At 29.5% G+C, this 27,642-nt stretch overlaps 1 protein-coding gene across 3 annotated transcripts in view; it reads left to right on the forward strand.

Moving 5' to 3' along the window:
• The window catches only part of LOC136977859 (papilin-like), a 108,218-nt gene that overhangs the window by 61,358 nt on the left and 19,218 nt on the right, over window positions 1-27,642 (forward strand). For all 3 annotated transcript variants that reach the window (XM_067273448.1, XM_067273446.1, XM_067273447.1), the window contains 10 exons: window positions 1,938-3,034; window positions 8,285-8,461; window positions 9,517-9,693; window positions 12,676-12,870; window positions 13,919-14,125; window positions 17,036-17,206; window positions 21,309-21,494; window positions 23,965-24,141; window positions 24,232-24,276; window positions 24,568-24,738. In XM_067273448.1, the coding sequence (XP_067129549.1) occupies window positions 1,938-3,034; window positions 8,285-8,461; window positions 9,517-9,693; window positions 12,676-12,870; window positions 13,919-14,125; window positions 17,036-17,206; window positions 21,309-21,494; window positions 23,965-24,141; window positions 24,232-24,276; window positions 24,568-24,738 (2,603 nt within the window). The remainder of the gene's footprint in view (window positions 1-1,937; window positions 3,035-8,284; window positions 8,462-9,516; window positions 9,694-12,675; window positions 12,871-13,918; window positions 14,126-17,035; window positions 17,207-21,308; window positions 21,495-23,964; window positions 24,142-24,231; window positions 24,277-24,567; window positions 24,739-27,642) is intronic.

Below are 27,642 nucleotides of genomic sequence, written 5' to 3' on the forward strand. Positions count from 1 at the left end.
AGCAGTCTTTGGTAATCCCTTCTCACTTGCTATTCATAATTCTGAAGTCTCTTAAATTTGATGTCTTCTCAGTCCACAATTTACAATACTCTCCTCTTCTTTCTCACCACATGCTTTTTACCCTCCCGTTCCTATTTTTTCCCAGAGCCCCTGCGCACACTTCTCTTTGCCCTAGCATTTTTTTTTCTTTCGACATTACTCATCCTTCCACTTAGACAAGACTGGGGGTGACAAGTTAGAAAAGTTAGAAGTTTTCTCTGTAGCAGTTAGAAACAAAGAATTATGGGATAAGTAAACCTTGGATATCAGAAAATTACTTAATCATATTGTTATATATATTTTATGTGTTTGTTTCATCTTAAATTTCTTAATTCTTGTATATTTGTACTCAAATATTGGTCAATGGTTTAATTTTTTCATCCTATTCAGCCTAGTTATTCTGTTTCTATGTCAGTTTTGACTGTTGCCATTATAAATGAGATGTTATAAGTTTAGGAATTATGATTGGATAAAGCTGTAATGTCACAAACTGTTTTTCTAAAACAAGGTGAACTTAACTGAATTCTCATAGTATTTCTAACTATATTGAAGCTAACTGAAAAAGATCAAATGGAAATATTAACTTCCATTAACAACTAATTATTGTTAACAGTCTCAGTATTACTGTAGTATGAGGAATGTGTTGTGATTGTGAAAATTCTCAAAGTTTTACATATTACTTTTTACTAATTAATACATAAAAATACATTTATGGAATGTCAGAGAATTTACTAAACTGGATTTTTTTTTGTGTAAAAGTATAACAAAAAATGTTTAGTATTACTTAATGCTATCATGAATTAAAGCAATAATTTGACTTTGGAAAATTAATATGATAAACTTTACAAAAATATTCACAATTTATCACAAAATAACAAAAGTGATGTTTAGAATATGCAGAATTAAAATTTATAACTGTCAAAAAAAACTAAAACTGCATCATTTAAAACTTTCAGTAACACTTCATATTTCATACTTTCAAATTTAGAGTTTTGTAGCATAGCCATTTTCTTTGAGAACATTTCAAGCATCAAGTGCAGATTGCAAGGAAAGATTTAGCATTATGAATTCAATTAAAATGAAAAATCAAAATAGATTATAAGCAGATCATTTAAGTGACCTTATGAGAATCAAATTGCATTTAGATAATGATGCACAAATATAAATATAAATGATGATTAAAACATATGACCTTCTACAAAGAACAGAAATGAAAAATTCAAAGATATAAATAACATAGTAATTACATTTTACAGTTAGTTAACATTATTATTATTATTATTATTATGTATGTTCTTTGTTATAATTAAAACAATGTAAAAATATTGTACATGTTGAATGGTTTCTGAAAATATTTTGCTTTGATACATTTTGGCACCATGTAGCTATACAAAAAATTGAAAGGAGCATTGCTTACAGGTAACAAGTTACTGCTAGCAGTGTTCAGATACAGGGACAAACAATACAATTTTTAAATTAATTAATTGAAAAATTAAAATTTTAATTTTTAAAGTTTTTATGTGCTAGTGATTTTACATGCTTCTAGTGTCAAATTTATTAATAAATGAATTATAGATTAGCATAGTAATAATTGATCTATGAATAAAAATTCAGCTTTGGTTGTTTTTGCAGTATTATTCAGCTTTTAAATTTCAATACATAGAAATTGTTCTAATCTGAATATTCCTAACAAATTTAGTTTGTTAGTTTATAACTTAATTTTCAATTGGATGAATCTATATAATAATATATCAATATTATTTAATATAATTATTAAAGTTTTCTGAATATGAACTGATTTTAAATATTAAATTTCAATTTTTGAAAAAATTTATATAATTTATATATAATGTATATATCAAAGCTTATGCATAATACTAATTTAATCATTTTTATAGCCAGTCTGGATGTTATTGTGAAATATCAGTCTATGGGTGTTGTCAGGATGATTATACTATGGCATCCGGACCAGATTTTCAGGGATGTAATTGTGAAGAAATGTTATATAAATGTTGTCCTGATGGTATTACACCAATGACTAGTCCTTGGGGAGAAGGATGTAGTTGCCAAGAATTAAAATATGGTTGTTGTCCAGATGGAAGTACTTCAGCTGCTGGAGAAAATTACTATGGTTGTCCTTGTGATACTCTCCCATTTGGATGTTGTCAAGATAAAAGAACTCCTGCAAAAGGTGAAAATTATGATGGTTGTCCTTGTAATACTACTGAATTTGGATGTTGTCCTGATGGAAAAACACCTGCAACTAGCAATAAATATGCTGGATGTCCATGCATTTCTATGAAATTTGGATGTTGCCCTGATGGTGTAACAGCTGCAACAGGTCCTAGTAATGCTGGTTGTTCTTGTGAAAATACTACCTACGGTTGTTGTCCAGATAAAAAAACTCCTGCTAAAGGACCTAACAGTGCTGGATGTTCTTGTTCTACCTTCCCTCATGGATGTTGTCCTGATGGCAAAACCTCTGCATTGGGTCCTAATTTTATGGGTTGTTCTTGCCATACAATGAAATTTGGCTGTTGTCCTGATGGTTTTACTCCAGCTACTGGTCCAGGTGATGAGGGATGTACTTGTGAGAGTCTTCCTTTCAAATGTTGCCCAGATGACAAAACTCCAGCCAAAGGATTAAATTTTGCTGGATGCCATTGTTCTACTTTTCCATATGGATGCTGCCCTGATAATCGCACAGTGTCTGTTGGAAGTAATTATGCTGGCTGTACATGTCATTCAATGCAGCATGGATGCTGCCCCGATGGTGTTACCATTGCTGAAGGTCCTAATTATAAGGGGTGCTCATGTTCATCTTTTTCATATGGTTGTTGTCCTGATGATCTTACCATCGCAGAAGGTCCTAATCATGAAGGATGTCCTTGTTCAACTTTTCCACATGGTTGCTGTCCAGACGGAACTACAGTAGCAATTGGTCCAGATTTTAAAGGTTGTCCAGGAGCAGATTTCCCAAAACCTTTAGCTGCAGGTATTCATGATATGTATCATATTTTATTAAGGCATTTTTATATAAATATTTAAATTTCACCTTTATATATAGATGTTTTCAGAACCTTTGTAAATGTGTTCTGAAAGATCTTTATTTTATATTGTAACTCTTAACATATTATTATACATTGGAAAATTAATTTTTATTTTTTTTCTTAAAAATACAATATTGGAAACTAAATATAAAAACAAAATTTTTGCAATCTTCTAAATGTCCATTTGCAATCACCAGAACCCAACCAACACCAGTGGAGTCAACATTTCTTTACAGACAACTTCTCAATCTACATTTATGCAAATTGTTTAAAATTTCCTGTGACTTCAGATATTGTTATAAATTGTGTTGTAAAACAAAAGATTATAAATCTAGAACATAAATATATATATTTTTAAAATACAATATTGGAGACTAAACTTTGAATCACAAGAACTTTTAAACAATTTGCATATTAGCAGAGAAGTAACCTATAAAGAAAGGCCAATTCTGCTGGTGTTGATTGTGTTCAGGTGATTGTGAATGGATGTTTAGAAGACCTCAAACTTTTTGTATTTACTTTCCAATATTGTATTTTAAAAAGTATATTTATGTCCTGCATTTTTATTTTTTATTTGTCAAAGATTTTTATTGCCATTTTTTATAATTAACATAACTGTTAAGATTGATTAACACAACTATATGCAAATATTAACAAAAATTAAAGTAAGGGCTTTATTAGAATGTTAATATATAAACTTAGCAAACTTTTCACCTTAATGGGTCTTCTTATAGGACAAAGAAAAGCCTAAGTATTGCCAGCAAATGCAAACACAAATTACAGACTTAAAAATGTTAAATTAGTCATCTATTAATACTTCCTTTCAATTTAATAATTTATAACATGTTTTGAAAAGTAGAACACTTCAGTCTGTAATGTAATATAATTCGAAACTGATGCAATCCCAAACAAAACTGCAGTTTAATAAATTGATCCTTGTTTAATGTCTTTCTTAAAATATCTGCCATTTGTTCTTTCAGCAATAAGTATTTTACATCAATTATATAAATCTCTAACAGAAGTATATTTTAGATTTATATGCTTTAAACAGCGATGTTCTCACTTTTTCAATGAATGAATACATAGCATCAAAATGTTGATGGCTCATTACTTTCAGTCACAAGGTCATTGAGCCCAAATAGTCCAAATAGCTAGTGCAACATATTCTGTCTCTGTTGAGAATAAAGCAATTGTTGTTTGTTTCTTTTTAACCCAGCATGCCACTGAATCAAATATTTCAAACAAGTAACTAGTTGATTTTCTGTCATTGTCTTCATTACGCTCTGCATCTGTGTATCCAACAAATACTAGAGAGGCAGTGTTTTGATATGTTAGACAAAATGTATTGTCTTTAATATATTGGAGAATTCATTTTAAGTTGGTTCAGTGGGCTTTAATAGCATTGCTTTGAAAACGACTGTCACACTTAGATCTGGTCTGATGTTAAGCATCTTGTATAGTAAACAGCCAATGGGTTCTTGGTATGATTTTGCTTTTATAATATAGTTTTCAGAATTAGTATGTGAATTTGATTTCAACTCTATTGAGTTTTAGATTAAGGTGACCAGATTTTAATATTGGTGAAGCGGGACAAAATTGATGGGAGGAGTGGTTATCTTGTTGAAAAAATTGTTCTAGAGCAACAATATTTTATTAGTAAAGAATGCAAAAATTGTATTGTATTATATTTTTTTAAATTTTAACATATGTAAAATTTAAAAATATAATAAATATATATACTATTATAAATCTTTAAAAACTTTATTCTTTCTCAGTTGAGTGAATTTTTTTAGTAGATCGTTGTTTAAAATGTCATGAAATTTTTTGTAAGAATTTAAATTATATTTCACACATAATATGGCTTTCAAAGTTTCAATACTTAATTGTGATTTATCAGATGTCCACACTTTATTTACAGTAGAAAAAACGAGTTCAGTCATGGCATTAGTTTCTGGTAAGGACAGCGTGTATTCCATAATTTTTATATTCTGCACCATATTCTATACCATGTAACATGCAACGAACGAAATGTTCATTCATTTGGATGCCTGTGAACATGCACTGTTCCATTGCTGCAGCTGCCATTTTCTGTCAGTTTTTGCCACGAACACAAAAGGTTTTGTTGGCGCAGCATTCTTTATTTCTGATGCTCATGTACACCTTGGTACTGATATGTGTGATACAAAATGATCTTTATGAATCTTAAACATAAGACATAAGTTTATGACATATAATTGACAAAAACTTGGAACTTTTTAAAATGCCACGGACAAATTGTTAAAAATCGGGACAGTCTGGACAAAAGTGGGACATCTGGTCACCTTATTTTAGATCCCTTTAGTGTTAGACTGGATGTTGCTTTTCAGAGATTAGTAAAAACTGGTTAGACTCGTGTAACTGGTTATGTAACAAAGGAACAAAGATTACACTATCTTGACTCACGGAAGGTCAGTGCTGAAAAAGGGGAGAGTAAAATGAGGTCATCGTCACCAACAGTTCTCTGAGGGGTCAAAAGTGCCACCAATTTTTTATTACGTAACATGAAAATATTTTAAAAACATTACCGCCGACACAATGCGTTGTACATATCGACGTCATGTAATATTTAACAATGACTTCAATCATTGATTCCAACATTTAGATTCCTTACAATCTTCCAAACTGAATTAAATGAAGAGGCTCCTCAGATATGTTGATTGGTTCAATAACCTTTCTTCCTGAGTTCTATCGATTTTTATTTGGAAAAAACAATAAAGCTTTCTGAGAGCATTCATGTGAATTTTCTTTTTAATGCTGTTTTGATTGCTTATGGCATGTTTTGGTTATTACTTGCAATTATAATGTTGATATAAATTTTAACATTAACATTAATATGTTCTGATTGAAGTGCACATGTTATTTTTAAATGTTTAACATTAAATTTAACATGTGCATTCCAATTAGTACAAATTAATTATAATGTTGTCTATACATTAATAAAAAGTTCAAAATATATCTATTAATTTATACATATACATATATCTATCATTTTCAGATTGCATAAATCCTAATTTTTGTATCAAAGCAGGCATTCTACCATAAGGCACTTGTTTCAATCCATCTCCATAAAGTGCTTTGCTTGGCTTACATAAAAGTTCTGAATCAACCAGAAGTTCACTGGCTACTTCAGTAACATATCTTCTTGTAGATCTCCATGGAGAATAGCATTCTTAATGTCCATTTGACACATATAGATCTTTAGATAATTGATAAGTGAGTTCTGATTGTTGTTATCCTTACAACAGGTATATATATGATGATGAAGTATATATACTTCATCATAGTCAAAACCTCTCCATTAGAAGTATCTTTTTGTAACAAGTCTTGCTTTGTATCAATCAATATATTCTGATTCATTTTTAACCTTAAATACCCATTTATTGTCAATGATTCTTTTCCTCAGAGTAAGTCTTTTTAAGGTCAAAATATTGTTTTTCTCCAATGAATCCATTTTCTCAAGATATAGCATCTTATCATTTTTCTTTGTCATCCCTCTTTTCTCTGTCATGAAAAATTTCTGTATATATTGTAGTGACTCAGATATATCGAGCTTAGGGAAGGGGTAATAATTTGAGGACTTTGTCAATTTTCTTGTTATAATTGTGTAAACATATTTAATGACAACAAAGGCACACATAATGAATTAACATTATAACCGACAGCACTTCGTTACTGCGCTTAATTGACTAACATTGTTGAAGTGACTCTGACATGAACGTTAATTTCACTCACAATAATGTATATATATAAATGTACAGTACATATATTCACACAACTGATAACATGTGTAGCTGAATCCTCTTGGCACTGATTTGGGGACCTTTCCCTCTGTCGATTTCCTTCCTTACAATCCTTTAATTCAAACCCCACGTGTTTGTAGAAAATCACAACTTTATAGACATAATAGTCATGTTAGGTTCCCTTAATGCATATCTATTCACCTTATCATCCTCCACACTGATTTGTCTGCGATCCATGAATGATGGACTTGGATTATCTTTCCTTAAGAGACGTTCAATCCTTCCTTTGTTCTAGCTGAGATTCACCATGACTCCGCACTCACTCGTCTAGTCCCGAAGTTCTTCCAAAAACATCCAAGGGGGAGGAAGACAAAAGGAAAAAAGGTCCTCTGACAGGTCGAACCTTCACTTTTATACCTCCCGCCATCTCAGAAGGATTGCCTGTCACACAACTTGGCAGTTGACAAAATAACAGTATTTTCACTGTACAACCTGGAATAGGGTGGAAGGGGACAAAACCAAAAAGATATGCGTAACATAACTCAAAATCCGACATAAAATAAACGGAAAGGTACACGTACGATATAGATATACAATAAAATTTAGGAAGTTTCTTCACACATATAGTAGTGCAGTAGTACAATATAACAGAAAAACATATTCTATTGATTTTTAATAAATGGAATACAGTAATATATATATTCCCATAATTAATGGGAAATCCGTATGAGTAGTTTTAATAATATATATATATATATATATATATATATATTATTAAAACTACTCTTAGGGATTTCCCATTAATTATGTGTATAATTTAAGAATTTAAGGAGGGAGGGACTGTGTAAAAAGTGCATCATTGAGAGGGGAGGGGTCAAGACAAACTGATATACCACTAAAAAAAGTCCAATGACTTTTTTAGTGGTATATCAGTTTTTTTTTATAAACCTACTTATTAGTCATGTTAATAAACTGCCAAAAATTATTGCAGAACTTTAAGTTATTTCTTTAATGTAGGGGAAATTTATGAACTATTGCACATGTAATTAAAGGGGAGAGGATTTGCCAAAAGTACATTATTGAACACAACAGATAGGGAGAGAATGAAAAATGGCTCAAAAACTATATATGTAATTAATGAATAGATCTATAATTTTAACAGATATTCAAATTTTGCGTATATAGTGTAGATATCATTTCAACAAATATCAATAGATCTTGAGCATGACCATATCCAAAATAGAATATCTAAAAGAATGTAGAATTAATTTTAGATAACTGAGAATTTACTACAGGAATTTTAATTATATATGAATTGATATTTTAGAATTTGATGTATATATTTAGTTTAGTTGATATTTTATCTATAAATGTCTTATCTGTCTATCTGTTCAAATTATAAAATTTTTCTTTTAGAAATATGTCACTTAGAACATGAAATAGGATCATGTCAAAATTATAGCGTGAAATGGTACTTTGATGTGACATATGGAGGATGTTCAAGATTTTGGTATGGAGGATGTGAAGGAAATGGAAATCGTTTTAATACTCAAGAAGATTGTGAAAAATTGTGCGTTTCTCCAGAAGGAAAAGGTAAAATTCTATAAAATTTTATTCTATTTCATTGATATTTAGTTAACAAATTTTAGATTCAAATTTATCAAAATATTCTTCTGTGTTTAATGAATTCTTTTCCAAAGTGTCACGTGTAATAAGCAACTCTTGTTTATCAATAGAAGTTTGAGATGTTGGCAAGAAAGATATAGTTGTCAATTCAGCATCGATTGCGTTTAACAATCTTTGATAGACGGAGGAATGACGTAGTGAACTCTGGCAAGAAATGGATAAACTAAAATCGGTCAATCAGTTCAAAATGGGTACTTCGGGTAGATCATTCTTAAAGGAAACGATTGTTCCCACTTATCAAACATTATTTGCGGAATGGAATAAAACACCCCCCAATTTAGCCATCTGTCAAAGATTGTTAAACACAATCGAGGTTGAATTGACAAATATATCTTTCTTGCCAACATCTCAGAATTCTTTTCCATTCTATAAATATTGTCAGCCTGATTCTAAATCTTTTAGCAATTCATTATTGTGTTTCTCTTATATTGTGTGTTTATTCTTTCAAATATTGAACTTTTAAAACTTGTATTAAAGTAAGTATTAAATACTGAACTTGTATTAAAAGTATCATTTTAACTTTCCCAGTTCTGTTACATATAACAGAGGGAAAGTGTGGCAATCAGTCAAAAAATGACCTCCAAGATTTTTACATTTTTGGACTCAGGACCTTGAAACATTGAGAAGAACAAAAAAATTTGGGGTTTTCTCTGTACCAAAAAAGAATGCTTCTTGATACTTTCCATTGTCACTCCTGTACTGAGTCCAAACTCATCCCTTGTCTGGCCCCAGGCCTAAAGTAATAAAAAAGAAAGTTTTAGAAAGGAAAAACAAAGAATTGAAAAATGTTGCAGATGAAGAACGTAAAAATAGTTTATGGTTTATGTTTATGTTTGTTATTAATTTGACAAAATACTCTTATTGTAATTAATTCATTACAATTATGGTAAAGATTATTACAAATGCTAATTAAATAATCATAAAATAATGATTATAAATAATTTAAATATTTTTTTATGTAGCTGCATGCTTTTTACCTAAAGTAGATGGATCATGCGATGGTAAATTCCCATCATGGTATTATAATAGTCAAACAAAGCAATGTGAAGAATTTATTTATAAAGGATGTCTTGGAAATAATAATCGATTTATATCAAAAGAAATTTGTGAACAAACTTGCACCTCTCAAGTTGTACCAGGTAATTTATTACTTATATTAAGAAGTAATTATTTACAAAAAATGTTTTAAAAACAATTTGCAAATATCCTTTTAGAATAAAAAAATTATGTAGATATTTAATATATTTAATTAAAAAATTTGATTATTATGCTTAAAGGCATATACTAAATAATGCAGGGTGTTCTAAAAAGAACTAATGGATTACAGAAATGCATATTTATTTTAGGAAAGTAGATACAGCTACAAGATTTACTCTAATTAGTGAACAAACTCGAAAAGATTTCTCATTTTTAGGAAATCTCAATATGTGCATCATGCATTACTCTCAACATTAAGGTGATATTCAGTCTCTCTCTAGGTGTAATGTAATATGTATTGAGTGACAGTTCAAACTGTATGTATTATGTATTTCAATATCTGTCATATGTGTTTGATAAATTAGGCTCTTTACATAACCCCACAAAAAATATTCCAAAAGGAATTATTTTAAGAGTGGGGGTAGAAATCAAATAGGTCCATCTTGCCATATACAGTGGGTGATCGATTAACGACAGTTTGGACTGCGAACAAATCAGACAATGAACACTTTTGCAAAAGATTTTTATGTTAGGACAACAAACACACGTTCAGATAACGAACACCTGACAGAACAAATACAAGAAGCAGCAATGCTGCATTTAAGATTCGTAAAATTATATTTAAATGGCATCTATGTATGGTTTATGGAATGAGATATTCACACCTGTATACATAATATTTTTTGCACTAGTTAATTTCTGTTCTCTGAATTTTTTTTTCTAAGTGCTTTACTGAACTTTCTATTTAAAAAACTGATAATATTATGGGGCCTAAAAAGAGTGGTGTGTCAAGAACTGTGTTCACTATAGAAACTAAGTAAGAGATAATAGTCAAGGTTGAGAGTGGGCAGAATATGTCTGATATTGCCAGGCAGTATGGCTTCAACAGATCTACAGTAAGCACAATCTTAGCTAAGAAAGATATAATCAAAAAGACTCAAACAGATAAAGGAGTAATGAAAATTGCATCTGAGAAACAAAGATGTGCCATCCATGAAAAAATGGAGAGATTGCTTTTAGTTTGTAAATATAGCAAGTAAATATAGTAAGAAAGTATATAATTTTTTATATATTTTTTTTGGGATCTCCAGAAGGAATTAATCAAATTCCCACAAAAATCTATGGTAAATTCTATGATAATCGGTTAATGAACAATTTGAATAGTGAACATTGTCTTGGAACGGATTATGTTCGTTAACCAATCACCCACTGTATCACTGTATATATATATTAAAAATCCTCACAAATTAAAAAAGGCAGTGTCACAAGTTATCAGAATCTTGTGCCTTGGTCTTGAATATTAAAATCTTGATCTTGAATTACAAGTTCTTTGTCTTGGTCTTTGTCTTAATCTTGCAAGTTAGAGTCTTGTTTAACATTACAACTGAAAATTGAAAATGTTAATCTATTTTCCTTAAATGCATAATACTTTTTGTAATCTGTCAGTTTTTTGGACATTCTGTACAATTATTTATTTTATAAGATAAGATATTTTTGTGAAGTTCCAGATTGGGTCGAAACTAAAATTTAATTTCAAATTAATTAAAAGCAAAAGCACTATTGTCAAGTCAGACCAAAGTTTATGTTAGTTATGTAAGAGAGTGGAGAGGAAAAAAAACTGTAGTTGTTAAAACAAATGCGAAAATGAATGAAGTAGCAGATCAGGTGGAATGTCGGCTGGGGAAGATAGAACTCTGACACAGGCACTCATAAACAATTGATCTAGGTTAAAAAGGCAAAAAGGGGGAAAGATTTGACTGTTAGAAAAACATCATGTGTGATCATTAAAATCCAAAAATTGAGAAAATAGAAACAATGGGCTAAATTATGAGTGCACGGCTTAGTTTTATCAACAAACTCCGGTCAGAGTTGACAAAAAGGTATCGGACAGACTCCATGAAACGGACCTTTCTTGTGACCCAATCAAGTCTCTGTTTTCACCTAGAAACAAAAGGGAGACCAATCAAGAAGCGTGGAAGGGGATACAGGACCAATCAAAAAGTGAGATTTGAGGGAAAAACCTTATAAAAACCCTGAATCTCAAGGTCTAAGGAGAGTTCTCCAATACCTAAAGTATTTGATCTGTGTCCCACCCATGGGATTACCCCTACAATGGATCCCAACATCACCAAGGAACTCCAAATTTGCCCGACCATTTTGTCTACGTTGTCTCTGCCCCAAGGCCCTTACCATCGGCATTGCCATCTCCTAAGCATCGTCATCACCATCAACAGTCAAGCGATGCTATAAAATCAACAGTCATCACACCCAGTTGCCTAATCTTCAAAGCAGATTATTTTGTTCGTAGTGTAAGTTATTTTATGACAAAAATAAATGGTTTTGTAAGGATGTATCATCTTTGCCTCTAACATCACCACTCACATACGATCAGTCCCTAGGCTTTTCCTGACGTGCAATTAACTGTTTGTTCCTGGAAGTCGGCTTTCTTACATTTTTCACAATAACTATTTTTTAATATAAAATATTTTTCATAGTAATAATTTATATAAAAAATAAGTAAATATAGTTTAGTAATTAGAGTTACAGTTATTATGAAAAATCATCTATACAGTATATAATGGCATTAATTATTTATTAACTAAATATTACTTTAATTGTTAAATTTATCTTTGAAGATAAATTTAACAATTAAAGTAATAAAACAATCAAAGTATAGTATAAAACTTTAAAAATTGTCTAATTAGCATAGTTAATTTAATAATTAATACAATCCTTGATAATTTAAGATGAGGATCATATCTTTTGCAAAATGCAGTAGAAAATGCTTTTCTCTTGCATTTTATATTGTATAATAAGATTTATCTTATAGTAATTAGGAAGAATTTTTTTATATAATGAATAGAAAACTATTTATATTTCCATTGTCTTCACAATAATTAATTATCATAACTTTCACTTTGTAGTGCCTGTATCACCTGTATCTCTTGATATTTGTGATTTGCCGAAAAAAGAGGGAACCTGCACAGCAGCCGTGATATATTGGTATTTTAATATTCAAACACAAACATGTGAACAGTTCTACTATAGTGGATGTGATGGTAATGATAATCGTTTTGAAACTTTAAGTGACTGTGAAAATAGATGTTTAGCAAAGAAAGGTAAGTAAGTAAAAGATAACATTAAATATCAAAAATTTCAATCTTTTAATATGAAATGGTAAAAAGTAAAATCAGACTTACTTCTACTCAAACCGAGCATCAAAAGCGAAATTAGCACTGTTCGGTTTGAGTAGAAGTAAGTCTGATAATTTACAGTGTGTCTAGAAGTTTTTGTGTAAAAAGTAAAATTTTGTTATTTATCATGTAAATAGTAAAATTCAATATATATACTGTATCTCACAAAGAAAGACAACAAAATAACTACCCAACTATTATCCATAAAGTTTAAAAATAACTGGAGGTAAATAGTTCATAAAAATTTATAAGGCTCACAAAAAGTCCAAGTGCATCAACTATAGAGATGCAGACAATCTGTCTAATGCAGTATTCCGCAACATTTTTCTACTTGCAGCACACCCATGACTCAACACCGCACACCAATATGTTATTCCCCTCAAAAACATATGATATGATACTATTAATAGAATTATGTAATGCCAATAACCTATTATTAATATTAAATAGACATCAACACTTGTGAGCAAATTTATTTTACATATAATTTCTTAGAATACATAAAAATGCATGGCTCATAATAAATAATAAACAAACATCATCTTATTTTATCAGTGCTGTGGCAGAGAATGAAATACAAGCATAAGAAACACAACAACTGTGATAAAAATATATAAATAAAACTTGAAATTAACAGAATATGTAAAAGTTTATATCACACCTTATGCCATGTGACGGCACACTGGTTGCAGAAGATTGGTCTAATGCATGGCAGTTCGTTTACGAAATTTAATTATTTAGTCCTTTGTTAATATATTACATTAATTTTACATCTACAGTACATAATATTTTCTTTTTTATGCTGGTAATTGTATGTTGAATATACAATGTACTGTACTGTAAATATTAAATAACATGACTTAATAAAGAACTGTTTTTAAAAATATAAATATCTAATATGCTTGAAAACTTTTTATTCTTTCTAAGTTTATATTTTATTTTAAATATACTGAGATTATTTTTCTTTTAATAGAAAAAGACATTTGTAAGTTACCTCAAGTTATTGGAAATTGTTATGATTTTAAACAAAGATGGTATTTTGATGTCAAAAGGAAAGAATGTAAAAGTTTCTATTACAGTGGTTGTAATGGCAACAACAATAATTTTGGAAGCTATCATGAATGTGAAAAACAATGTGGAAAATCGGTAACAACAGTAAAGCCAGAAAAATTTAAAATAGGTAACTTAATATTTATATCATGAAAAGTTATATTCTGTAATGAAGATGTCATATGTAATAACAATCTGTTTTCTCCCTTTTACTATATTTATTCACGTATAAGACGATCTCGCATATAGGACGAGGTGTGACTTTAAAGATCAAAATAAAGAAAATTAGACTTATTAATACAATTCTAATTTTATTTCGTTTAATCACAAATAAAATATCAAATGCATGTAAATGCACACATTGTCCCACAAAAATTACTGGCATTTTAAACTTTAAGGAAAAATCTTGTAAAATTGACAGCATAATTTGTTAATGTAAAGCTGGACAATTGGGAACCTTTTTTGCTAATTCTTAACAGTCGAATCCATTCTCCATCGATTACATTTACGAGTTTCTCCGAATTCTGAATTTTGAATAATCATGTTTTCATGTGGGAATGGATTAGAATTTATATCGGGCTTCCATGTGATTTTGGAATTTCAATCTGGAATTCAATTCAAAAGCTCTGCTTTTCCTATTGCCATTCATCTTTACTCTTGATAATACACAAGAATGATTGAAATGACCCAGTGAAAATACTGTTTTTTTAAACAACAGAGGGTAGGCATCTGGTAAAAAAGGCAAATACACGGTTCACAAAAATGATTGCAAAAATGCAAAGAATCCTTTGCTTGCGCTTATAGGACAACCTAGGTTTTTGAAGGTATGAAAAATGAATAAAAACCTTGTCTTATATGCGAGTAAATATGGTATGTTATACAGAAATAATCAAGAAATGAGTAAAAGAACTAATTTTTTAAAAAATAAATATTTGCTAAGATGTGTGTAAATAGTAGATTTTCAAATGAACTATATTCAGTTAATAAAATATTTTAGATAATTTTAACCTGATATGCAAACCATGTTAATTTTATTTGATATAAAATTAACATGGTTTGCAATAATCAATAAAAAATTTAATAATAAATGTATTTTTGATTTTATGATTATGAAATTAAAATTAAACTTAAATAATAATAAAAATCAGTGGAAAGTAGTTCATTATATATTTTTATAACTTATTTTAAATATATATTTCTCCTGTAATTGATGTAATAGATAACTTATTACTTGACACATGCAAAAAATCAAAATCCATCAAAAGAAATGTAAATTTAATGAGAAACTAATGTTTTCAACAGCTTTTAGCAATTGTTGTCAGGTTACAAACTGTTCTAAATCCTAGTTTCTCATTAAATTTTCATTTCTTTTGCTTGCTTTTTTGGTTTTTTTTTTAATGTCTTATACGTTAGATTTATCCAGTATTAGTTCTATATACAACTTATTACGATTGATATTATCAAAACATTTCTCCAGCTTTATGACTTTTGCAAATAAAAAGTTAAATTGTGTTCTGTTATATTGTATAATTTTGGAAATTTGTTTTACTTTCATTACCCTTTATTAATAAGTACTTTTCTTAATTGTAGTAATATAAATATTCCCTTTGTAAAAATATAAATAAAGTTTTACAAAGTGTGTTCAAAAAGTTTCAGGAATGGGCATGTAAAGTAAAATAATATCTAAGATATAATTTTTTGTAATTTAATATAAATGAATGAAACTGATTTCATGTGTAATAATCATATAATTATTTCACATGCATGTGTGTGATGATAAAGAGTAAAGTAGTAAAAGTTGCTCAAAATTTGTCATGGGAAAAGTTAGAACAGAAAATATATGTTGGTTTTTTCAAATTTAATACAAAGTTTCAACAGAAATTGTATATCATGTATAAAACAAGCTTTTGGAAAGGAAACTATATAAAAATCACAATATTACAAATGACACAAATGATTAAAACTGGACAAATCACTTTAATCAATGATCATGTACTGGATTATTCCAAGAATGGGTATTCTCAACGTGGTGGAGACACCTCAGAAAACAATAGACACTGAAACATATTTATCTTAACATTTTACAACAATTATGTAATTTGCCTAAATGATCTGAAAAAATAACAACAAAAATTGTATATGACATCATGCCCAGTGGTGGATGCAAGGAAAGGGCTACATTAAGCCCTCCCATTGACACCAAAAAATTAAAATTTATCTGTTTGAACTTCAAAACATTGTTTATAAAATCACTTATGATGGCAAATATGGTTTATCAGACTATCCGTAATACAATCATTATGTATATGTTAATAATATGTACTTGATACTCATTAATTATTCAAATATATTTAAGTTTTGAGTTATCCAGCCTCCTTTCGATAGCTCTGGATTCACCACTGATCAGGCCATATACAGGTATTTCAATCATTACAGTATTTATTTGAGAAAATGTGGAATTGCTGTTCTTTCAAAACTATCCTACTTTCCTGATCTAGCTCCTAATGACTTTAGGTAATGAATAAAAAAAATGGGAAAATGGAAAATGGTTTCAGTTAGAATGCATACAAACAAATTGAAAGATATTTTGTAATCCCTGAAATAAGTTGATTTTTCTAAATGTTTCCTGAATTTGCAAAATTATGGAAGATGATATTTTGATGAAATTTCTGTATATCCTATTTTGAAAAATAGGATATACAGAAATTTATTTAATAACATACTGTATCTTAATCTTTTGACCCATTCTTAGTCTTTTGAACATAATTTGAATTGGAAATAAATACAAGATATTATTTTAAAATAATTCATTTGATTATAAATTAATTAAAATTAAATAATTAATTACCTTTTTAATTAATTTCTTATAGAGTTTCAGTTTTTACAGCTGTTTTTAAATAAATCTGATGCTTAATTCCTGTTACTTCTCCAAATTCTTCTTTAACCTATTATTCTAATTGTTAATAAAATTATTTTATTTTAATATATGATATAGGAACTTACAAAATATTAAATTTGTTCCTTTTATTCTTTTTTTCAGATTACTGTTTTCTTGATCAAGATTCTGGACCTTGTCCAAATAGAGAAATTAGATGGTACTATGATAAAACTGATGGAGTATGCAAGGAATTTTACTATGGAGGTTGTGAAGGAAATGGAAATAGATTTCAATCAAGAAGAGAATGTGAAACAAAATGCACATATTCTCAAGGTATTCTTTTATTTTTTACTATGTTTTAATTTCATATAAATAGAGAAAAGAACTGAAGGTTTCAAAATGAAGAGAGAGAGAGATTCTTTCTGCATTATTGATAAAGTTCATATAAAATAATTTCTAGAAAATAAAATATAATATGCATTTCACACATGTAAGCACTTCTCATTCTACAAATCTTAGCTTATTAATTATTAATTTTTAAAAGTTACTGAAAATTAAGAAAAGAAATAAAACTATTCTTACTTTTTGAAAATTTTAATCTTTAGTAATTTCCAGATGATCAGTTTAATAATGATAAATAAAGTAATAAAAAATTATTCTATTGATTAAATTTGATATTTTGTGTCTGTCTGTGTTCTCATCTCAATGAATTTGACGTATGTTGTTTCATAATAAATAAATTTATGTTGAGGGGTTAATTCAATTAGTGGGAAAAAAAAAGAAAATAGTGGATATGATTCTGAAAACTTTTAACGTAGTGCTACATATATACTTTTCAAAAAAGAATTATTTTAACAAGTAACACTTGTAGTCTTATAGTTAATTGTTTAAATTTCAATATAAAGAAGTGATTTTGTAATGATTTTTGACTCATAAAAGCATAAGTATTAATTTTCCTATATACTAGATTCTTGTTAATGCACTTTTCTTGCACAGTTATGTTGAATTATTGTGTGTGTATAGGCCTAGAGACAATGATTGATGTCAATTTTTGCCCTTCGGTTCTGATTTTTTTAAAGCTGTACCAGTGGCGTGCCGTTCATGGAAGCTGTGGAAGTACCACTTCCCTTGTATTTTCTAAAATATATTGTGCGATTAAAATATACCGTATTTTAAGGACTATAAGACGCACTTTTTTCTTCGAAAAATTGCCTCCAAAATTCAGGTGCGCCTTATAGTCCGTAGCGTCTTATAGGTATTTTTTTTTAAAAATTGCTTAAGAATTAAGGTGCGTCTTATAGTCCGTAAAATACGGTATATACATATTGTGCGATTATTTTCATATTTTAACGTACTTTGAATTAATTAAAATTAATATTTTATTATAACTGCATTATGTATCTTTTTACAAATTTATATACATGTGAAAAACAGTGATATATTCGAATATAAATTCATATATGCATATTCCCAATGGAAGCACTATACAGGTATACCTCGCCTTACATCGGTAATTGGTTCCAGGAGAGGCAATGTAAGTCGAAAAACAACGTAAGTCGAATTTTCTTGTGTAGTTACAACGTAAGTCGAAACTACGGTGGAAAATGCCAATAATGAGCACTTAAGACCACTAAATAAGACAACAACACAGAAACACAGATGTTTTCATGTTTTGTTCTCTAGGATTCATGATGATTATATTAACATTCACTGTAATTGTATATATTTTAATATAATTTTATGTGCTTTTAACACTTTTCTAGTGATATTGCGACTTATTGTGATTCAATATTTGTGGTGGACAGATGTAAAGTCGAATAAAATGACTTAAACTTGATTTTTATTTTTCCATATACTTTTTTGACAAACGATGTATAATCAAGAATGTCGTAACTCAAAACGATGTAACTCGAGGTATACCTGTATTGTCAAATATGGGACAGCTTCCACAGCAAAAATATTTGAATGGCATAAAGCAGCCAGATTATACACACTTGCGCATGCGCTTTACAGAGCACCAACCTCACGTGGTTTAGTTCGTGGATGCTACACACCAAAATATCGTATAACACTTCCAATGATTCTATCCAGGGCCAGCATAACTTCCCTATCATCAAATGTCACTGCACTGGCATGACATCGCAGGAAATGGATCTCTTTATTCAAATATTTTGAACCAATCAAAATGAAGGTTTCTTCGTATGTCAATGGGATGTTCGGGGGTGGACTTAGATGTGTGCCCAACTTAGGAGATAAGGGATGTGAAAAGGGAAGTTATATTGTCACTTTTATGACAAAAGGGAAACTTGTTTCCTTTTTCATAAACAACATGTGGAAGACATTTGCTTCTCTCATTAATTTATTAAATATGAATTTAAGAGAAAAATATTATTTTAGCAAATATTGAAATTATACAGTCATTTTCTTCATCGGAAAATGAAGGAAATGACATAGGATTTCTGATATTGGGGCATTTCCTGTTTTTAAAACTACATAGAATATATTCAAATTACACTAGAATGGTGTAATTTGTTGAAATTAAACATAGCAATAGTGTACTGTATTGCTAACAGTACACTATTAGCAAGAGTGTACTGTTCTTTAATTTTTGTCAATTCTGTTATAATTTTCCAAATCTCTATATGCATAATTTTATTTTTGATTTCAACAAAATCTATTATACACTTTATTCTTTATTATTTTGTGATTTTTAATCAAATTTGTTTAAAATTTTAAAATTCAAAATAAAAATAAGAATCATAAAGTTTATAAATTGTTTATTCAAATAAGACTTTTGCATAAATAACTCACAGTTTGGCAAATCTTTTAAAATTTCAAACAAACATTAAGAATGCCAAAAATCCAGTACATAAAAAAGTAATTTAATGTAAAAATAAACATTTTAACTTGAAGATGGCTGTTGTAAACAGTAGAAAATGTTAATTTCATATAAGCTTATCTAGTTTATCTTTACATGGTCGTTAAAATAAAATTTTTCTTTATTTTAATAATATGGTAAAGCATACATAAAATAGTTTATATTATAATGAATTTTAGGAAAATCATTTAAAGCTGGAATATGTTAAATTAATTTAATTTAGACCTTTGAGAAATTTTTTCATTTATTATTATAGGAGACATTGTTCTCAAATTATAATAAATTTGAATGAATCATTGGCATTTGTAGGAAGCCTTTGATATACTCTATATTTATTATTTATTTATTTAGACAAAATTGATTTAACTGCGGAAATTAGTATCTTCACTTATATACAGTAGTGAGACAGAAATTAATCATGTGTGAAGATTCGTGACGAGGTGTAATGGTTTCCGCGAACAGACCGACACAAAATAATAATAGAAACACGTTACTTTTAACAAAGGTGCGGATTTTATTCTCGCCAGAAAGAACAGAAACAGGTTCTTTATGGATCCCAACTTTACAAAGAAAAATCCTTTTACAGTCGTTCAGTCTTTAAGCTTAACGAAAGGGCACGCTCAAAACGGAACCTGACAAATTACGCGCATGTAGATCTTAAAACTAAAACTTATTCTACTTATAACTAAGGGGAAGAACAAAGGTATACATGTAGAGATAGAAATAGACGAAGATTGAAATACTTTGGTGGGATACCGCTCTTGAGTCCTGTTTGATTTTTATAGGCTTCCCATGTTCTCGGTGAATCTCTCACTCTTCCGTCGTATCCTTTTCTTTTCTTCTGCTGCTGACTTATCACCCCGGTCGAGATCGCTTCTTTTTCACACCTTCTCTCTCCGCAGTCCAGTCCAAAAGTGATTCACTTTCTCCTGTCGAGACCCTCGGCGTCGTCTCTTCTATTGTTCTATTGGTTGTCCTTTCTTTGAAACAATAATCCCACCAAAGAGTAAAAAGGAGTGGTGGGGAAAGTTTTGGAGGATAGATAAGACAAAAGAAACAAAGGAATTGCTAACACTAACTTATATTACATATTAAAAATATAAAATACGCGAATAATATGGCCAATGGCCACACATGCTTACTGCCAAGAAAGTACAAATTTATAGCATGCTCATGCTTAGCATAAATTCCACCCTTGTTAGGCAGCATCCTTAGTTTATTTAAGACAAAAAAGAAAGATGATAAACAATTATCATAAAACTTAGCAATGAAGTAATTTATGAATAAGTAAAATTAAAAATTCACCATTAAAATTATATTCAGTATGTGATTAGTTCAAATTTTAGGAAAAATACCAGTATTTGTCAATAATATTGGATGAATTAATTTAGCTACTTATGTTGGATTTGTAAAGCTCTAAAATTAAGTCTATAATTAGTTTCAATGAGCTTTATCTTTTTGATAACTTTAATTTTTCTTTACAGTTATTTGTTTTTTAACATTATATTGATTTTATTTAGGCAATGATTACTTTACCATTTATTAATATATTTCCAGATATCTGCAAATTACCCAAAGTGCAAGGGTCATGCAGTGGATCTTTTGTTCAATGGTATTATTCTCACTCTACAGATGAATGTGTTGAATTTATGTTTAGTGGATGCCAAGGAAATGCTAATAGATTTGATGATAAAGAAAGATGTGAGAAATATTGTAAGATTACATCCACTCCCCACACTCAAGGTACCATTTTAATTAATATGAATTTAATATTTGGATTTCTTATTTTTTGACATACAAATATAGACTTTTCTATAAGAAACACAGTCTAAATTTATATTTCATTTATTGACTAAATACTGTAACCTTTAGCCTTAAAGTATGTATATAGAAAAAGGTCACCATTGCTGTGTGATTTACACTGACTCAGTTAGTGCACTTCAGGCTTTGATTTTGTGTGAACCTATTTCTCACTCTATAGTGATTACAATTCAGAAACTAATTTGTCATCTTTTTACGTATAATTTCTCTGTAAAAGTTTGTTGGGTCCCAGGCCATGTAGGTATAAGAGGGAACGAACAAGCTGATGCAGCTGCAAAGTCAACAAGTCTTTCACAGCATGCAATGCCTACTGAAGGAAGCGACTTGAAGCTAGTCATTAAGAAACGACTAGCAGAGAGATGGCAAAACATGTGGAACACACTAGTCCACAATAAACTACACAAAATCAAACCTTTGATAGAAAATTAGACATGTAATGAAGTGTATAATAGGAGATCGGAAGTGTGAGGACAGCCGGGGGTTAGAATCTGTTGTGACTCTCTATACCACTTATTCGGCATTCGAGCCTCGAAGGCTTGCCCACAAGTCATAGGATGGTGTTAAACAGTTAGAAATGTTAACTAAGAAAAGTGGAGATTAGGTGATCCTGAGATTGTCCTCTCCGTTGTCAGGCTCCCGACACCAGATAGGGATGAAATGCGCCCTATTATGCGTTAATTAGCTCTGACGAGTGAGGAGGGTACGTAGATCAGGACAAGACTTTGGCGCGGCTTCAAGACATTGAGGAGACCATATAAATCAACAAAAGATTTAATAAACAACAAGACAAATACGGGAACAAGAAGATTTCCTACACTTATACCTATCTCATGGAGAGAGAGTTTACAATAATACCTCGCCTTAAACTTGTTCTTCTATTCGGCGATGCCGTGTATTGCAGTTGAAGTTCAACGACGGCTATTCAAAGTGATTAGAAGAGGATGGAGGAGAATCTTCAAGGTTTTGAGGCACACAAATTATAAAAATAAGGTTAGAGCGGAGGACTCATCGGGACTTCTCTGGAGACTGTCAGAGACTTGAGGTGATGTCTTTGGGAACTTTTGGAGAACCCTTCTGCTTCGGAAACTTCGTGAGAACTCCTCCCGATCGCAGGAAATGGATCTCTTTATTCAAATATTTTGAACCAATCAAAATGAAGGTTTCTTCGTATGTCAATGGGATGTTCGGGGGTGGACTTAGATGTGTGCCCAACTTAGGAGATAAGGGATGTGAAAAGGGAAGTTATATTGTCACTTTTATGACAAAAGGGAAACTTGTTTCCTTTTTCATAAACAACATGTGGAAGACATTTGCTTCTCTCATTAATTTATTAAATATGAATTTAAGAGAAAAATATTATTTTAGCAAATATTGAAATTATACAGTCATTTTCTTCATTGGAAAATGAAGGAAATGACATAGGATTTCTGGTATTGGGGCATTTCCTGTTTTTAAAACTACATAGAATTAAAATGTCTAAATAATAAAAATTTAATCTCCGGTTTGAATCCCACAGAAGTAATCCTTACCTGTCTGACAATTGGACATACTTGGCTGACTCATCAATACCTTTTTGAAGGGTGACGACCAGCCAGTATGCCAGTTTTGTAACTGTACTATAAGTGTTAAACACATACTGTGCAATTGCATTGCTTTCGAGAGGAGGCGTAGACAGCATTTTGGAAATGCAAGACTGACAGAAGTTTTGGGCCAAGAAAGTAGCATATCAATCTACAGGACTTTCTGAAAATGTGTAATATATATAGAGATTTAATTATTTATTTAGTATTCACTTTTACATACCCTGTTGTTTTGTTTATTTGTTATGTTTTACACGTGTATTGTTGTTTTTTTTGTTGTTGTTAATTTAATTTATATATTTATTAAAAATTTTCACCATTTGACATGGCACAGCTTAGCTTATATGACTCTTGCACCAAAAAATAAAATCAGCATATAACCCACCCCATTGCATAACCTATACTCCAAATTATCTTTCAAACACAGACAATCCACAGGTTATCCACACAAAATTATGGTATCAAAGTTTTTGAAGGCATATAATGTATTTAAATTAAAATTGTTTTTGTGCACTTACATTGAAAATTGATCCTTGCAATTAATCATTAAGTTAGAAAGTCTAAAATCATGAATTGTGATATAGAACAGTAGAAAGAATAAAAAAATGTCAACAAATTAATGAATAATGAAATATAGACCTGTATATTATAATTAAAAACTTTGCTAAAAATATGTATATTTTAAATATTATTTTTAATATGAACCTTTTAGTATACATATATTTTATTTGGTTTTGAATGACTTTATGATGAATAGTGTTTAAAATAACTAAAGATTACAATAATTTGTGTTTTCTCGAAATTTATTTCAGATATTTGCACAATGTCTAGAGATTCTGGTCCTTGTCTTGGTGAATACACTCAATGGTATTATGATGTTTCAACTAATTCTTGCAAAAAATTTAAATATGGTGGTTGTCAAGGTAATAATAATCGTTTCCAATCTCGAAGAGATTGTGAGTTAAGATGTGTTAAAAAATTACGTGAAGGTAAATGTTAATTTTTTAAATTGTTTTATATTTTTGTGATATTTGAATTTTTAATTATTTCATATTTTAATTTTTATAATTCTTTTATAGAATTACATACTACTACATATTCTACTATTTCACATGACAATGCTGGTAAAAAAATTTTTTATTTCTAAAATAATTATTTTGTTATTACTATTTTAACTTTTGAAGAAATTTTCAAATATAAAAATAATTTTATTTAGTATGTAAAAATTAAAAATTATAAAAAAGTTCATAAAATATCTAGAATTTTGAAGCTTTACAACTTTTACGTTGTTTACTTAAATATTTTTATTTTTGTATTACATTTTATTAATAGAAAATTGAAAAAACTATTACTGTAATTTGTTGAAATTAAATGCATTATAACTATAGTCAATTAATATAAGTTTTTTATTTTAGACATCTGTCATATGCCTGCAGATACTGGATTATGTAATAAATTTTATGCTCGATGGTTTTACGATCCCAGCAGCAAAACTTGTTTGCCATTTGTATATACTGGTTGTGGTGGAAACAAAAATCGATTCAAAACATTTGATATTTGTATGAAATTTTGTGGAGAAGCCAAAGGTGAACAGATTATTTAAAATATTTAAAAGTTTTTTAAAATTGTCCTAGGAATATCAATCGAAAGTTAACATGCTTTTTTGCTAATGCTAATAGCTCTTATAAAAATATTTTATTTATCAAACATTAACTATTTTTAATCATCTATAAAAATGACTTAATTTTAAATTAGCTTATCACTTTATAATAATAAAATCAAATAAAAAACTTCAGATATGAAAATTACTAATAATTTAGTAAATGTATCCAATCATATTTATTATATATATAATGTTAAATAAATGTAAACAGGGAATATATATGAAAATCTAGTGAAATGTAACACTAAAAGAAGAAATAATTTATTACACTAAAGGTTACTAAAACTATTTTTTTCATTTAAATACAAAATGTTTTTGGCCTAAATTTAAAGTCTTCAGCATCAAACAAACTTTATATTGATAAATGAAATAGAACACTTATTCTGTAAAATTTGAAATGTATAAAATGTTAAATCGTTTGAATGTTAAAATTTATTCAAACTTATTACTATGAGTATACAGTAAAGTGTCGTTTATCCGAAAGCTTTCCAGTCGGACTGTGTTGTGCCAAATCGAACGTTTTTGATACTAGATTAACTTCTAAAGTATAATTTTTTTGTTTTTATATTTTTCAATATATTTATTTTGTTTGTACAAAATAAAGAAATAATTTTTAACGATACAATAGCCTCGATTATTATTATAAAAATTTTCGTTAGGCTTAAAATCGACGAAAATTCAACACAGCGACACGCAACGGAGAAAAATTTCAACATCAGATAGGTTAATATATTTTTTCGTACATAATCGGTTATCCAAAAAAATCAGTTATCCGAACAACCCCAGTCCCCAATTGATTCGGATAAACAATGCTCTACTGTATTTTACTTTCCTAGCTGTTATGTATAACAAAGAGAAAGTATGGCAATTCATAAAAGAAAAGACCCCCAAAGGTTTTTACACTTTTGGACCTTGAAACATTGAGAATTGCAAAAAAATTCAGGGGTGTTTCCTGTATGTATGTATGGATGGATGTGTGTAGCAGTGGTACTCATACATTGGGGCACTTGCCCCCTTTGTTGTTGGTTGCCCTTTTCTTAATCCTTAAGGGAGCTCTAAGGTTTAATTTTATTTTTAAATTAGTTACTCATTTTTGTCACAGAAAACTTTTTTACTGATGACAAAATTAAAATGAAAATATTGTAGATTTTATTAACCAAAAATTTATTCTAGCAGATTGTGATTGTTTGGTCAAGTACAGAAGTATCACTGTAGTTTATTAATGCAATTTTGATATATGCAATAGCATCGTTGTATGGGATGCCTTTTTTTTTATATAGCTTGTGTCCCTCTTTTTACAGTCTGCAGGTATCTCTGGTGCATAGTATAATTTTGTTCACTCACTTTGAAGCTTGATAACTCCTGTACCTTTTGTTGAAAATTTCTGAATTTTGCAGGGAGGTTTATATATTAGGGGGATTGATGCTTTTAAATTTTGGTGGTTAAATATCAAGAGGGTGAAGAGATAGAAGGGGGAGTTGTGTATCATACCCTTGAGTGGGATTGGAATAGATCAGGGGTTGGTAACCTATGGTACATGTGCCAAACATGGCACGCAGGACAATTTTCAATGGCACTCTGAATAGAAATGCAGTAAAAATTATATTTTAATTATTAATTACACATTTAAATGGAAGTCATAGTTCAGCAAAGGCAGTGGTACATTAAAAATTAATCTCTTGTTTGTATATTTCTATTACAGGGCATGTGTTTATACTCTGTGTCACCATCTATGTGTTATGCAAGTGCTTCACATTTAAGAGCATAATTCAGTTAACAACTTAACTTCAAAATCATACTTTTTCAAGTAAAAATAATAAATATAAAAACATGGCCAACAGTATTACACTTAACTGTATAAATATAAATATAAAATTGCAATGTTTAACAAAATGCTTTGCTTCCATTATTCATCTGTTGTTTGCTCCAGTTGACAGTCCATAATTTCACAAGCAACATTGCAATTTTATATTTATATTTATACAATTAAGTGTAATGAAAATTATACATTTTTGAAGTTCATTATAACCGGACTAATTTTGATACATATATAATAAACTTGGTAGAATCATGTCGGCACTCAGAATAACTTACGTTTGGCACAACATCGCTGAAAGGTTGCCGACCCCTGGACTGGATGATTAACATTAATCATGTGGGAAACTTGATAAAAGTATGTAATAAGCCCCATAACAATTAGAGAAATCAGCAATACAATGATTAGTGCATGTAGTTTAAATAAATACCTTTCCCTTTGTTTGGAACATCAAAAAAAGAAAAAAAATCTTGTGAATGCACCAAAATTGAAACTATAGAGTTCATCCTGTTGGATTTTGTTGAAGTTAAAGTTCAAAGTCTGTCTATCCAAAGGAATCTTACAAACAACACTCGATGGTGATGGATTTAAAATTTGGTTAATTTCTTTCCTTCATTGTCCTTTCTCACTCACTCGTAGGTTAACCTGTTCTCACTCATGATTTCCACCTCCTCACGTCCTGAAAGGACAAGTCAAAGAGGTTGAGGAATGCCGGGGGAAATCTTAAATACCCCCTATTGGAAGTTAGGAAGGTAGGAGCAGCTCCCTTTAACGTGAACTAATGGTGAGAAATAAATAAAAAATAATAATAATAAAATATAAAACAAAAATTGGTGTGGTAACACCACACAGTAAAATGAGTATTGCATTATAGCTATGATATAAAATTTGTAATAAAATTTTAAACTATTTAATGACTGCAATTAATACAGTGCATTCCAGGTAAAACCAGCTCCACTTGTTAATTCAGTAAATTATTGTAATCTTCTTATTGAAAATAAAGGAACAAAA

Source organism: Centruroides vittatus, unplaced genomic scaffold (genome assembly GCF_030686945.1).
Source record: "Centruroides vittatus isolate TY-2023 unplaced genomic scaffold, ASM3068694v2 contig_480, whole genome shotgun sequence".
Taxonomy (NCBI): domain Eukaryota; kingdom Metazoa; phylum Arthropoda; class Arachnida; order Scorpiones; family Buthidae; genus Centruroides; species Centruroides vittatus.